Here is a 15,055-nt window from a genome sequence, read left to right as displayed (position 1 = left end):
CATCTATATGTACTCCCAACAACGCAACGGTTGTGATGAGCTTGCAACAGGATCTAAAAAACAATATTAATTTGTCTTAATTATTTTTCTTTCAGAACGCTTCATCTATGCCACACCTTTCACAACAAGTGGTCGGGCACACGGAGAACTCATTGAACAATGCAAACGGAAAACCATATTAGCAACGGCACATCATTTCCCATACGTTAAAACCAGGATTCAAGTTGTCCAACGCACGCAGATTGTGCTGAGTCCCATTGAAGTGGCCATTGAGGATATTCAAAAGAAGGTTAGGGTTTTTTATGTATTACTAGACTAGCTCACCAAAGATTTTTATTGAAAAATATGTAACAAATAATTTTGTGTCTTAAATTTTTACATTTTAGTAGATATTTCGAAGTTCTATAAATCTTAGTTGAGATTACATAGCGAGCTGAAAGTAGTTGCGTTGAATTCCTGAAAAAAAGCTGTGCAATTTTCATGACTCCAGATTTCACCTATTGAGAGGTCTTTGCTTTTAGACAGACAGATTTCTGCTTTCTAGTTAAGTTTATGCAATATTATGATGGTCGGCAGCAGTTAGGACTCTTAAGTAAAGATTTTTTATGCGGATACTAAAAATTATATTACTCATAATTGTATTGATATATTGCTTTATTTTGTACTGCTGTCTTTCCTAACTAACAGAGGAGGGTGGTTACCTAGACAATATCATTACCATATTCTAAACTTTCTGAATAAACAATACATAAAAATGACATCAATCTTTTCAGATCAATGAACTGGGCGCCGCCACAAATCAAGACCCTCCGGATACCAAGATGCTGCAGATGGTGGTGCAGGGCTGTATCGGCACCACAGTGAACCAGGGCCCCATGGAGATGGCCCTCGTCTTCCTGTCAGGAGTTGCCGATGGGACGCAGCCCCCCACCAAGCTGACCAACAAACTGAGGCTGTGTTTCAAAGACTTCTCTAAAAAGTTATTTATTAATTATTGTTTATATTAGCTGTATGGTTCCAAAGTGTGATTGTATTCATGATGTTGATTTTATTTTGAAATGTCATGTCATTTATACTTTATACTAGCTGAAATTTAAATTTAAATCTCACATAAGACTTGAGGGTGACAACTTTAAAATGCTATTATGTAGTTCTTACGTTGATAGAAATGAATAAACAATATATACCTAATTAATCGGCAATGGCATTCCAGGTGCAATGATGCTTTGAAGAAGAACAAGAACCTAATAGGAAGCGATCAGAAGGAATACCAAAGAGAACTAGAAAGAAACTACCAACGTTTCATAGAAAGGTTGGCTCCTCTCGTACAAACTACTCCGGGACATGTCACGCACTTGAGGTAACTATTATAATAAATATTGCTTACTTGTCTTTGTTTTTACTTACTTATCTTTCTTCATATTTTTTGTTTATACATATGTAATATGTACGTACTTATTTATTTACTAGCAACACGTGGCTCAGTCTGTCTGTGCAGATAGAGAAACAATAGCGCATGTTGCTTTTACGTCCAACAGATGGCACTTTTTTTCAAAAAAGTATGTTTTTACCTGTCACAGGAGAAATCTATATAATATAGGAATATAAAAACACATGAGTATTCGAATGCAACATTGGGTCAAAATTTCAAAGCAATTGATGAAGAACTTTCAGAGATTTAAGATTTAGAACAAACGAACATTTACATTTTATTTATATAGATTTTTTTTTACTTATATTGCTTCTTTGTTTCTCTTTCAGCAATGGAGCAATGAAGGCTGAATGGAGGTACCATACATAGGCAGGGTAACATTTATGTTTGAACATTGCAATACATATTTAAAGGAATGACCTATTAAAAACATTGTAAGACAAGAAGCGGTAAAAACCACAACTATTAACCATTTTATTCAAGAACTTTTTAACTAGTATTTTTATAAACATACCTACTTATCAATATTTATAATGCAGTACTTTTTTATATCCACTCGACCAGAATACCTACTGTGTAAGTATTATTCCGTTTGTTGAACACTTGATTTATGGTATATTAAATTCTTAAATTTACTACTTAATCAATAAACTAACGGGAAAAATCTCTGCACAACAATTATGTCTTTCCCATATAGTGTTTGGAGTAAATGCACTTCAGTGTTTGGGATTTTTCTTCATCCCATGGTTCTTACCTACTTAATATTGTGCAATTACATGCATTAAGTTACTATTTATTTACTTATAATATATTACAAAATATTTTATTATACACTACCCTGTAAAAGGGTAACTACCAAAGTTATTTTTTTTTATTGGTTGACTTTTTTGTATTATTTAAAATGGTCAAGCGCACAACAAAATATTAATAAGATTAGAAGGTAAATTAAATATTAATCTAACTAGAATTATTATTATGTAACAATAATTGCCTTACTTATTTAAGATGCGAATCGGCTGAGACTATGTGCCATGATGGTTGAGAAGTAGGATTTGAGTGCCTAGATCAGTGATGCACAACCCGTGGGCCCTATTTTGTGCTATGAACAAAATATTTAAAGGTTTTTATTAAAAGTATGAAAGGATATAGTGTCAAACTTCAATGTCTGTCTACAATATTTTGGAACTGTCGCCCAAACTTGCAAGCCTTATTTTTACTTCTTTAAAATTTTAGATTGATAAAAATCAGCAGCATTTTTAGGTTTGACCTTGAATTGTAAAATTAATCACCTGCAATGCTTTTTTATGCATTCTAATGCTGCGAATACACATACGAATCAAAGTGCTAGCCGAGTCACGAATTACGAGAATAGTACGAAGCAATCGCAAACAGCGCGGAACGCCGCTTGCGGTAGCTTTGTTCTTTTGCCATAATTCATGGCTCAGCTCACGCAAGGTTTATTTGTGAATGCGCAACATATGATTGCTTTATCAAATGGTTACCGTTTTACAAAATACAAAAGGTTACCTGACCAAATTGTATTTGAGAACTCCGACTTATTATAAATTTTGTTATGGCATCTAAAGATTTATTTATTATGAAATACAATATTTTACGAAGATACAGAGTTAAATTTTTGAGTTATAATACCTACTAGTTCCGGAGAGTGGGAACGTTTGTACAATATTCACATTAGAAAAAATGTGCTCTGGTGACGCCTTCGACTGCAAAATTAGCCATGTCATGCTGTCGGTACCCTACCTCCTGTGGCCCACAAACATTGAAAAATGATAGCTCAGGCTAAAAACTGGTGTAGATATTAGAATTTCAGTATTTTTATTTAGATCCTGCTCTTATTCAAGCAATTCTTAGCATCTAATCAATACATAGCAATACTTTTATAAAAATGGCAACTTTTTTAACAATGCCAAATTTGTTTCCAGATCTGAATTGGGTTGTTGTAGATTCTTATCTTTGTATGTAACTATGTTCACACTGATTCTCATTATCTCTGTATGTGCCCTTGAGGTGATTTCTCACGAAAACGGCGCTATATAAATTAGCCAAATATTATGTAACTATGTTCACACTGATTCTCATTATCTCTGTATGTAACTATGTTCACACCGATTCTCATTATCTCTGTATGTAACTATGTTCACACTGATTCTCATTATCTTTGTATGTAACTACGTTCACACTGATTCTCATTATCGCAGCACCTAATAATATTACAGGTGAATCATTTTAAAAAGAACCTTAATTGGTGCCTAGTGGGGCGTACTGGATGGATCAAAATATTTAATAATAATTGTGTTTCCATTAGGAAACTGAAGAATTAAACAAAAAATCTAAAAAGAACATTGTCGAATTGAATCGCAAGTCTAAATTTAAATGTAATTGATAAAAATCGCCTTTTAAACTTTCGATACTTATTGACGTGTGTCCTCTTTAAAACGATTTTCCTAAACATTAATTTGTTTATTATTTTTTAATATTTATTGTTTAGATTATAAAGGTAGGTAATACGTAGATTTATTATTATAATGTTTTACAGGATAACTAGTGAGGTAATGATTATGATTTATCACCACGGGTTATTAGTAATATGTAATTATCGATCGTCGTCGCCAATTTATTCATATAACTAAAACAAGTCTAATTTTAAAACCTTTACTGAAAGTTAATAAATAATAGACCCATATATTATTCCCTCAACACGGAGAATCCAATTTTCCATAGACCACTAGCAATGTCCTCCTGTAGTATTCATACACAGAATGTTTTCAATTCTAAACTATCTAGAATTATATTGAATAATCAATCATAACTGTATTTATGATAATCGCCAAAGTAACAATAGTTGCCCCATTAATATTAAACAAGTTTTATTCCTTAAGTTGATTAACCCTTCAAGCTAATTTGTTTGCTTTTCTCCCTTACTGTCTTGACAAGACAGTTTAGATCATGTCACCATGGTGAGAAATAAAATCTAAATGGGTGTAAGTAAGAAAGAACACCACGCTTTACATTAAAATCAAGATTTTATCCATGGAAGAAATAAAATGTGCACCTTTAAACGTAAGGTAAATATTTTTTATATTTGCATTCTAAATTTTAACAAATTTCTGGTGGGTATTGTTTGCGCTGGCGTTACGCTGTCTCGTATTTCTTATCATTAATCTCTTATTAGTATTTCAACAAAAGGATAGATTTATATAACATATTTTGTTATTGTAATAATTCAATTGCTGGAATGATGTTTTATGACTGTGAAACCTGATTCGAGTCTCTATCTCTGTTCCGCCCCACTCAACTACTATGTGCGCAAGCGAAAGAGAGATGTCAGACTATTTAAAGAAAGCAGGTATGGGCAAATACGTATAGGCGAACCGTAATAAACATATAACAAGGTTAATTGAGTTGCATTTCAAATAATATTCGATTTTCGTTTAGTACTTTTATAGCTTGGGTATGCTGAGTTACTATGTAGAAATTTTTATTAACCACTTAATGCTAGAGTTTTTTAATAAAAAGTTTTATTTTTTTAAATCGGAGTTTTTTAAATGTTTTATTCATAGTTTATACATTTTTCAATTAAAATATAAATAAGAACGAAATAAGCAGCTCAAAAACACGACCAATCTCAACTGCAGGCAAATTCAAATTGCGTAAAATACATCGCTAACTGTCACAAGCGTTACTCGTGTTAGCTAAAAATAGAACGCTGCAAGTCAAAACCGGCGAGCGTTACTCGAGCTAGCAGAAATTGGAACGCATTTAGCGCGCAAGCGTCACTCATTTAAAAGCATGAAGCGGTTAAAATATTTTAATTATTTTCGAATAAGATATAGCGACTAAACAAATTAAAGAAATTCACGCGGGATCTTTATTTTCGCCCGGAGACAGCGTAGCGCCAGTGCAAAAAATACCAACTAGAAATGTGTTAAGACACATTGAGAAATATTCCATTTATTTGGATTTTATTGCAAATTGGAAATACTTCGACCTTAAGTCCAAAATATGGCATAGGCCCGAGGAGTTAACAAACAAGTATGGTATATTCTTATTCTTAGGACAGTTTCTTTCTCAGGATTTGAATAATTGATCAAATTTTAAAGTTAAAATTCAAGTTATTATTTCATCATGGGCCGGTTATTTCAAATTACTTGGATATTAACAGAACTTGAATAGGACTTTCACAGAACTTGAATATTACTTTAAAATTTGATGAATTGTTCAAATTCTATGATACAACCCGACCTTAGACATTGACAATGATCTGAACTTTGTTTTACAATTTATTTTCTCTTTTTAAATGACCCTAGTTGATAATGTACGCCTTGGTCTTGTCGGGAGAATAATTTCAAGGGATGAATAAACGGATCGATTATTAGTGTAGTAAACACAAAGCAGGATACGAATACTAATAGAGAACATTGAAATCCAACTGTGCTTATGTTGGGTGCTAATACTAGACTGATCTTTGGAACAACTTACATTATATCCAATAGCAATAAGATTAGAACTTTGGGACACAACAAAATATTTTAATATTGTAATTTTTTATGATTGGGGGCACTGTATAACTCCTAGTATAGTTGGTTGTTCCTGGTAGAAAATATATCAAGCTAATATATATTAATTAATTGCGATATCCATTTTATAATGAAATATGTTTCAATTGAAATGCATTAATAATCAAAGAGATTAATTCAAAAGTGTTATTACTTATTGTTTCCAACATCCAAATCAACTTGTCCATTGAAGATTAATTATTTGAAATAACACCCAAATTGATAAAAATGGATATTACGATTCTCTATCGCTAATGTAATCCATTCTTCATACGTTTCCACAACCTATGACTTGTGAGTGATTATCTCAAAAGAGTGCGAATGTAAGTTTGATCATTCTCCTAAAGAACTAGAATAACATCACCCACACTAACATTATAACACTGTAATAAAATATGTACGTGTAGGTACAATTATGTGTATTAAAAATAAATGAAAATGTATTCAGAGACAATAAGAGTTTATTGTATTTATTTTTACACATACAAAAAATATTAATTCACCTTCCTTCCGAACAGGTAATGCTAGGATTTTATGTTTCTCATAATATTACATAATGTATTACTTATCAAAGGAATGACGCTCGGTAATAACTAGTATTATATCTTAACGAGCATTATTTATACAACACTTACTCTCTAATAAAAATATTCATATCCCAAAATAAGCAGGGGTACCAACTACCATCGGGACAAGAGAATTGAAAAATTATAATCTGAAATTGGCATTGTCGCAATCATATATTCATTATAATTGTAATCTGATATTGTCGTAAAAACTAAATGAATCCTTCTCAGATAAATAAAAATAAATCCATATTTAAAAACCAAATTCAAATGTTCATTTCTGATCTGGTCTGAAGTGAAGATGTAATTTAAAAATATGTTAGAACAATCGTCTGCTTAGCAAGGGTTTGAAAGTGGTAAAAAAAAAACCTGGGTAAGTTTTATTACATTTAAAAAATATTTGTGCATTCAAATGGTAAATGAAGTTTGAAATTGATATCTTATAATTTTCTACTTATTAAGTAAAAAATAATTATAAGTTCTAAGTGCAATGAGGATAATAAGTCAAATAATAAATTGCCAAGCTATACATACCTCCTCGAAAGCAATATGTACATGCATTATTGAAAAAGGTTCAAAGACATGGAACAGTCAATTCTGTAACACAAGTTGTAATGTGATGTGACTATTGTCATATTGAGAGATGTTGCATTGCAGCAGAAATAGTCATTTGAGGGTAAGAGAAGAAATCAGACTATTCTGATCTAGTCAATAGATATAAAAGAAACCATATTTAGATTGCGCATCCTTTACCGGGCCATGCACAGGTGCTAAAACAATTTACGCTTACTTTCGTAAAAAATAAAAAAAAAATAAAAAAGAGATGGTAATCGTAGAACTAGAATCACTTTAATAATATATGTAATAACTAAAATCACTTGTCAGCGGACATGTCAGTTCGTGAAGGACCTGTAAAAAATAAAGATAAATTATCTTAATATATTATTGATAATTGGTGCCTAATCAATGAGAGACCTGAAAATGTAGTGTTTGCTATAATGCAAATTTTTGCATTAAAAACATTTTCATTTTCACGGGAATTACGCGATTATGCAAAAATTCGAAACTTTTAAAATAACCTTGCCTCTGTTTTAGACAAGCTTTTCATTTTTAATTTTGTAAAAATACAGCATTTAGATATTTTTGCCACAAAATGTTAAAAAGGAAACATATAACTTTTTTGTTGAAAAATACCACCGCTTTAGCTGGAAAAAACCCACTACTTTTTCCAAAAATTTCACAAAAAAATAATGCAAATTTCGCCAAAAAAGTTCAATTTTCTGATTCCTACTACAGTCCAACCCCGTTATTTCGGAACATTCACCAAAAATATATCCTCAGAAATTTAAATGGTTTTTTAATTCGTAATTTATTTTTGTCTGCACACGAAATTTTTTTTGTGTGATTCGAAAATTTGGATATTTGCGAAAGTAAATCATAAAATTTCAGTAAAACACCGAAAAATGTATTTTGACATGGTTATTATACATCATCCTAATTACTATAATTATTATGTAAATCTGAATCGATTTACAATAGAACGTCGTATTTTTTAAAATTTATTTCGATTATCTGAGTTTGAGGGGCCGAGAAAATTCGTTCTACACGGAAATATTTTGTAGTTTCACGAATTTACACCAAATATCTGAATTTAAAGAGTCGGCTACGAAATTTCAATTTACGCATAAATTATCGTATTTTTACAAATTTATTTAGAATATCTGAATTTAAAGGGCCGGCTGCAACGTAAATCTGCCGAGAATATTCGATTTACGTGTAAATATATATAATATTTTTACGAATTTACATCAAATAACAGAATTCAAAGGGTCGGCTGCGAAATTTCGATTCACGCGTAAATATATAGTATTTTTACGAATATCTGATGAAAATTTGATTTACGCGGAAATATATTGTATTATTACGAATTTACTCCAAAGATACTACCCAAATTCGAAGTACGGCCGAGCAACTCAATTTTCGAGTCTTTTTTTTTTTCATAAAATTTCGAATTAGGTGGGAATTTGTTAATTTGATTTTTGATGTCTCGTGGATTTCGAATTAATGAGGTTCTACTGTAATGGGAATTTAAAATAACAATAAGTATGCAAAATTAATTAACCAATTCGACATTATGACTACAATGGAACTTCATTTCAATTTCATTGCCGGCAACCGGGGCATTAATTGACATTTGGTCCTGGATCTGAAAAAACCCCACAATTCTTGAAATTGGTAATGAAATACAAAGGTGGCGGTCACACCAAGCAGAAATCTTCTTAAATTCTTTTAGGGTAGGATTAATATTTACAACATTACCTAAGTTGCCTGCTCAAAAATAAAAGTGTCAAAAAATCTAAAATGTGTTCATTCTTTATAACTTCTTTTGTATTACTGTTTGTCTCGGGTTTTCCCAATTTTGTTTGAAAACCCAATAAAGGTTTCATGGTAGGTACAAGTACCTCACCACATGGGGTAAGTTTATGGGTGAAATTCCAAAACCATCCTTACACAACCTTAACCTTTCCTTACACACTCTACCTTTTAAGAACTTGTATTATTCAGGGAATCCAAAGTTAAGTACTTACATGTTCCCGTAGCGTCTAGGCAGTCTCGGTGGGCGCGTGCCACGTCAGCCTCTCCTCATAAAAAGCAATCACCTGTTGTGGACACTTTACGTTGGCCACCTTAGCGGACACCAGTTCCGCCTCGTCACTCTCCGCCCACTTGATTAGGAACATTAGCTGGCCGCTGGCATCTGACGCGCCTACAACAATATTATTATTATTATCTGGTCATACAAATTTATTGTTTTTTGTTTATATTTAGTAGAATTTATTACCTATCTGAGGTATTAGAAATAAAAAAAAATAATATTATATTTTTGCAATACATCGATAGACAAATGAATTGAATAGATGCAATTTGTCTACATTGTTACATTGGCAATAGCAGTTACAAGCAGGGTTGCCAATGCTTATGTTCTAAAATACCCGCACCGAATGTTCAAAATCCCCGAATCGGGGAATGCAAAATGTCAAATTCCCCGCAAATTCCCCACAAGTTCCTTTAAAATTTCGCCTTCAAAATAATACAATATTTAATGGAAATTAGCATTTTTTTATTGATTTATTTTATTTTATTTGGCCATTGACATGATTAACACATATTATTACATACATAAGAATGTAAGATTAAAAAAAAAATAGGTGACAACCTATTAACTCAACTTATATATTAAAAAAAATTTCAATAAATTGTATAGCTAGTAGAAAAAAAGGCAATATAATCATACAGTGTGACAAGTACGAGTAATTTAAACGAGACAAAAAATATTTATTTAAAAAAATGATAAAATGGTAGTTTAGTGTTAAAACATAATTTTAAACAATTTTTAAAACATTATTTTGTTAATTTATATTGAAGGAAATCATTTAAAACAATGAAGTTAAATTATTTAGTAAGCAATTTACATTATTATAAGACTGTTAATTAACAACATATTTAAAGGATTTTTAACAAGGTAAGCATTTATACAGTGATGTAAAATAATTATCTACTTTTAATCATTAATCACTGAATCATGCCATATATTTTTAGTTAACATTTTATTTGAAGGATTGAACTTCAAACTTCCTCCTTCTTTCTTAATACCTTCCCGGGTTGTCATCAATGCTACCACCGTATCTGTTTGCAGGCGATTTCTGTTTTTTATTTTTTTCAGTACACTGAATTTTCTCTCAACGGAAGCGTTTGAAAATGGTAATACAAGTAATAAACTTATTACAATTTTTAAATTTGGGAACAAGTATCTTCCTGTATTGGTTTTTAGGCAAAACACTTTAGCCCACTAACTTTCAGCATCGTCGTCTGCATTTAGACCATGTAGGGAGAAATCCAGAATAGCGTGAGCCCGCCACTCATCATTCAGATTTTCTGCTATAACAAAATTATTGAGAAACGGAAATCGTTGAAGTACAGGCAGCAATGAATTTATTTGAAATTGTTGAGCTTCAAACAGAATCACTATAGATATAAATGAAAATAAAGAATCGCTAAAATCAAATCGCTTGACAATGTCCATTGTCAATTCAATATAAAAAGCTTGGCATGTTTTGTAGAAATCTTGAATCGCTGAACGGGGTACATTATTATCATTTTTCAAGTTTTCCATGCTTTCTGTAGCATTTATTCCAACATATATCTGATATAAATCTACAAAATGTGCAGTGTTATTGAAGTCTCCCTTTAGAATATCGTCACATGATCTGACGTAATTGATCTTTAGGAAATTGGATGAAAGCGTTCTTAAAAGCTTTTCTACCTCAGGTTTAAGGGTTTGAAGTAGTGGTTTTTCTGACTGAAATAAGGTATTAAAATTTGTTAAAAGTGAAAGAACATACGACATGAATTCTAAATACACAATTGTAAATTGGTTGGTCATTGTGATGAGCATTTCTTCCGTAGTCTTTGATGGATCCGAAAAGACTGATTCGGTTAGGTAGGCTTTCAGTGGAATGTATTATTCTATTACACGATCCACACAAGCCTTCAATGACAGCTATCGAGTTTGAGCTGGTGCGAGAATTTTATGTATTTCCACTTGAAAGAACTCTTGAAACTCTTTGAACTTCTTTTGCCTTTGTGAGCTTCTGCTGAAGTGAGCTCCAATAGAACGTAAGAAATCTTCGACGTTTCTTGGCAATTTGAGGCAAGCTTTGGAAGATGACAGGTTTATCATGTGACATGAGCATTTTATTACGGAAATATGGGGTAAATCTTTTCTGAGACGCGCAAATACAGAGCAGTGTTCACCTGTCATCACGTTTGTTGTATCTAAACTAAATCCAAGAATGTTCTCCATTGGAATATTTTTCTTGAGCAACATTTCTTTTAAACACTCATATAGACCAGTAGCTGTTCCCGAGGTTACTTCAATCATATATAAAAATTATGTTTCTACCTTGTTGATTTCGTGATCGTACATAATAGCAGTAAAACAACATTGTTTTACAGAACTCTGGTCTGTAGTTTCATCCATTATGAGTGAAAAAAAGTTTCCTTTGGTACGTAATTTATCACAGATTTTTTCCATAAATGAAGTTCCTAAGACATTTTTTAAAACAGCTGTAGTTTTGGTTCGGTGCAAGTTGAGATTTTTAGCTATAGTGGAATCGGGAAAAATGTTTGTGCAGAGGGGACCCAATGTATCCATAAATGATAATGGTATATTGTGTTCAGCTAGAGCACCGGCCAATTTTAATTCAGCTATTCTAACATTCTTCTCTAAACCGTGAGGAAATATAAAAGATGAAATTTTTTGAACATTCTGTATCTCCGCACATTTTCTCGTGTGACGGTCTGATTTTAAATGGCGAATTAGGTTCAAATTCATTTCCGTCTTTCAAATTGGGATCTTTTCCTATTCAACTTTTAAAATCCGGTTCTTAATGTACGAAGCATAAATAAACCAATTACGTAATGTACGTAAGAAAATAATCCTTCCACCATAGAAGTTATGACTAAAAAAATTCATATGTCTTCAAGTTTGGGTCCCGAACTTCAGGAATCCCCCGACATTATCATTTAAAAATAAATGCTACAGTGCTGTCATTAAAGAAAACTACAAAATCTTTCACCGAATGTACTTAATGTAATATTGATGGATAATCAAGAAATGCCCAGAATCCCCGCATTTTCCACGCAAAAAGTTATTCCCCGCAAAATACCCAATTCTTGAAAAAGCTGAAAAATTCCCCGCAGTTTGGGGAATTACCCACAAATCGGCAACGCTGGTTACAAGTCTTATCCAGTTTATAAGGTAAACAAAGTCAATCAATTTCACGATTTTGTAAATTTACAGTAATTAGTGAAGCTGAACCACAACTTTTGATATATATACAGGGTGGGTGTTAAGGGAAGTACTCGACTTATCATAACTAGTGATTTGTGTCATTATTTGGAGTAAAAAAATATAAATTAAATTTTGGAATCCGGATACATTTACTTATGTTTTTTTTTCTTCAATTTAAAACATAAAAAATCAGTTATGTATTGGAGAGTTAGGATCGGGGTGAGGGTTTGGTCGGTTACTAGGCTGAGTGACCAGTGACGAATGTGGAAGTTTTTTTTTTTGGTTAAAAAAAAAACATACCACAAAACAGTGGCAGCTCATGACTTTTGGGTGTACTAGAATTCTAATATTACAAAAATGGCATTGGTGATTTGTAGGCGAAAACGTTTGTTTTTTCAAATATTTTTTTTTGTATGAATATGTATTTTCAGGAAATCCGTGCGGCAAAATTGGCCAAATTGAAATTTCCTAAAAACTTAATTTTGAAAAAAAAAAAAAAAGGAACTTATACATCTTTTACCATATCCCCCGACATAAGTAGTTGTTTCTAGCAATTAAATTGAAATTGATTGAAGTGTAAGGCGGAAATCGACAAATTTTATCAAACTTTTGTATACTAAGACAATTCGTACAATGAAAAAGAACAAAAAATAAATAGAATATTTAGAATTTTGGCTGTGATGCACCTTCCAGCACTGTTCGAAGTCGTACTTATGTTGTAAACATCACAGGTTTTTTAAGCGTCATACGTGCGTATGTAGATTTTTTACAATGGAGTCATGGTGCACTGTATGTAGTAGTGGCGCATGGTTCAAACTGTATTATAAACATAATTTATATCAAAGAGAAATTTTAATTCAAGTGATGCACAACCACTAATTATAGAAATCCGCCGCTAACCAAAAAGGACTTACCAATGATTTTTTCTGCTTTTAATCCCCTGTGGAAGCCAGTCTTTTTTTCGCTACTGGAAGATGTGGATGATTTCTTCTTTTCAGAAGTCTTTTCTTTCTTATCTTTACGTTTTTCTTCCTCTTCTGAAGAAGAATCACTGACTCGCTTTTTCTTGGTCCTGCTACCTTCATCTCCAGACTCGGACTTCTTCTTCTTTTCTGAGGTCCTTTTCTCTTCAGATTTGGACTCCGGTTTCGCCTTACTGGACTGTAATTTGAAAAATTATTATTAAAAGTTGCAAAAAATTATTCAATCATTTATTTATGTTAAATACAAAAATTTACTAAGCTTTTTTATAATACAGCTGATCTACAATTATCTGTAAATCAAAATTGAACACACTACGCCTGGATGGGACCCAAAAGCGATGTCAACTCCGCCACCGTTAAAGTTCCATTTTTTTTTCTATCAAAGTAAGTTTGAATGTTAGGAAATACGCACAAATTATTAAAATAACCCAAAATGAACCCTAAAAACCTATTTAGTACATGTTTACTTAAACCCTCACTCAAATAGTTGTCTCCCCATTCGATATTTAAGATGAAATCAAGTGTTGCTTTTTTAAAGGAGCCTTTGCATGCAGCGGAATTCGACGAATTTTAACCAAATATTGAAACTGTATTACATTAGCAAGTTCAGTGTTTAGTTACAAAACATGTCAGTGAAATCCTCATCTGAGTGATTTTTTAATGGAGACCAGTCAAAAAAAAAACAGCATCAATATCAAAGGAAGATTGTCAAAGACGCTAACCGAATCTGACTTCCTATTGGCATCTTCATACTCCTTGATCAGCCCTTCGCAGTCTAAATTTTCCTCCGGCTCCCAAGTACTTTCCTCTTCTTTATAACCTTTCCATTTCAGAAGGTATTGAACCTAAAAACATCAATATTATTAGTTAAATCGGTCTACTACAGGTGAAATGAATATATAACACAATTCATCATGTAAAATAAATGGTGAAAATGAAAAATATCAGATAAACAATGAGCACATCGAAAATAAAGCAATGTGCAATGCGAACCGGTTGAAAATATAAAATTTACCTTTCCCTTCACAATACGTTTGTTAAGCACTTTTTCAACGACATATTCTTCGGAACTAGCGTCGCTGTTGCTACTATCTTTGCGTTCACCGCGTTTGCCCATTTTTATCAGGATACTCGTGTACAAAACCGTTAAGTAAAACAAAATCCGACGCCAATAATTCGACAAGACAAACGACAAACAATCAGACGCCGCCACAGATAAGCAAATAAAGATGGTAAATTTGTTAACTTATTCCCAACTACGCGCCATAAGCTCACCATAGACAACTAACCAGTGATGCTATACCGCGAAAATAAAAATCGGTAGATTTGGGTGAAAAATATCGGTAGATTAGGTACGAAAATCGGTAGAATTTCATATTGGATATGTGTGAGTGTATTGCTCACACAGTACTGGATTCCCCTCAATACTTTTTCAATGGCTAGAGAATATCGAGAAAAACTTTTTCCCCACAATATTTAAAATTTATAAAGGGGGGAAGGAGTGGCTACGGAATATCGTAAAAAATAATCCCCCACATTGTAATTTTTGAAAAAAAAACTGCCCATAATTCAGAAACTTTTCGCTGACTTTGATAGATTTTTATAAATTTCGGCGGATTTTTAAATTTTCGGGAGATTTTCGA

The 15,055-nt window shown here is 32.2% G+C and overlaps 2 protein-coding genes across 3 annotated transcripts in view; one reads left to right on the top strand and one right to left on the bottom strand.

The window, feature by feature from the left end:
• Zir (dedicator of cytokinesis) overlaps positions 1–6,305 on the top strand; it is a 49,862-nt gene extending 43,557 nt beyond the window's left edge. For both annotated transcript variants that reach the window (XM_089630897.1, XM_089630896.1), the window contains exons 32-35: positions 96–289; positions 774–979; positions 1,214–1,360; positions 1,762–6,305. In XM_089630897.1, the coding sequence (XP_089487023.1) occupies positions 96–289; positions 774–979; positions 1,214–1,360; positions 1,762–1,801 (587 nt within the window). In that variant the 3' untranslated portion in view covers positions 1,802–6,305. The remainder of the gene's footprint in view (positions 1–95; positions 290–773; positions 980–1,213; positions 1,361–1,761) is intronic.
• A 147-nt stretch (positions 6,306–6,452) lies between these two features.
• LOC149424600 (chromobox protein homolog 5-like) lies at positions 6,453–14,647 on the bottom strand. Its single transcript, XM_089630898.1, has 5 exons — positions 14,428–14,647; positions 14,135–14,257; positions 13,344–13,590; positions 9,164–9,342; positions 6,453–7,484 (listed from the first exon to the last, which is right to left on the bottom strand). Exons 1-4 carry the CDS (start codon positions 14,527–14,529, stop codon positions 9,179–9,181), a joined length of 636 nt encoding a protein of 211 aa, XP_089487024.1. The 5' UTR covers positions 14,530–14,647; the 3' UTR covers positions 6,453–7,484; positions 9,164–9,178.
• Between the last annotated feature and the right edge of the window lie 408 nt (positions 14,648–15,055).

This window comes from Hesperophylax consimilis, chromosome 4 (genome assembly GCF_061612785.1).
Source record: "Hesperophylax consimilis isolate HC1 chromosome 4, BYU_Hcon_1.0, whole genome shotgun sequence".
NCBI classification, from domain to species: domain Eukaryota; kingdom Metazoa; phylum Arthropoda; class Insecta; order Trichoptera; family Limnephilidae; genus Hesperophylax; species Hesperophylax consimilis.
The sequence above is the reverse complement of the archived record's forward strand: the minus strand, read 5'-3'. Positions and strand labels throughout refer to the sequence as shown.

Coding starts and splice junctions, on each gene's coding strand:
- LOC149424600 (XM_089630898.1), bottom strand. CDS start 14,529: ATGGGCAAACGCGGTGAACGCAAAGATAGTAGCAACAGCGACGCTAGT. Junction 14,258..14,427: donor AACGTATTGTGAAGGGAAAG/GTAAATTTTATA, acceptor TGATGTTTTTAG/GTTCAATACCTTCTGAAATG. Junction 13,591..14,134: donor CCAATAGGAAGTCAGATTCG/GTTAGCGTCTTT, acceptor TTCAAATTACAG/TCCAGTAAGGCGAAACCGGA.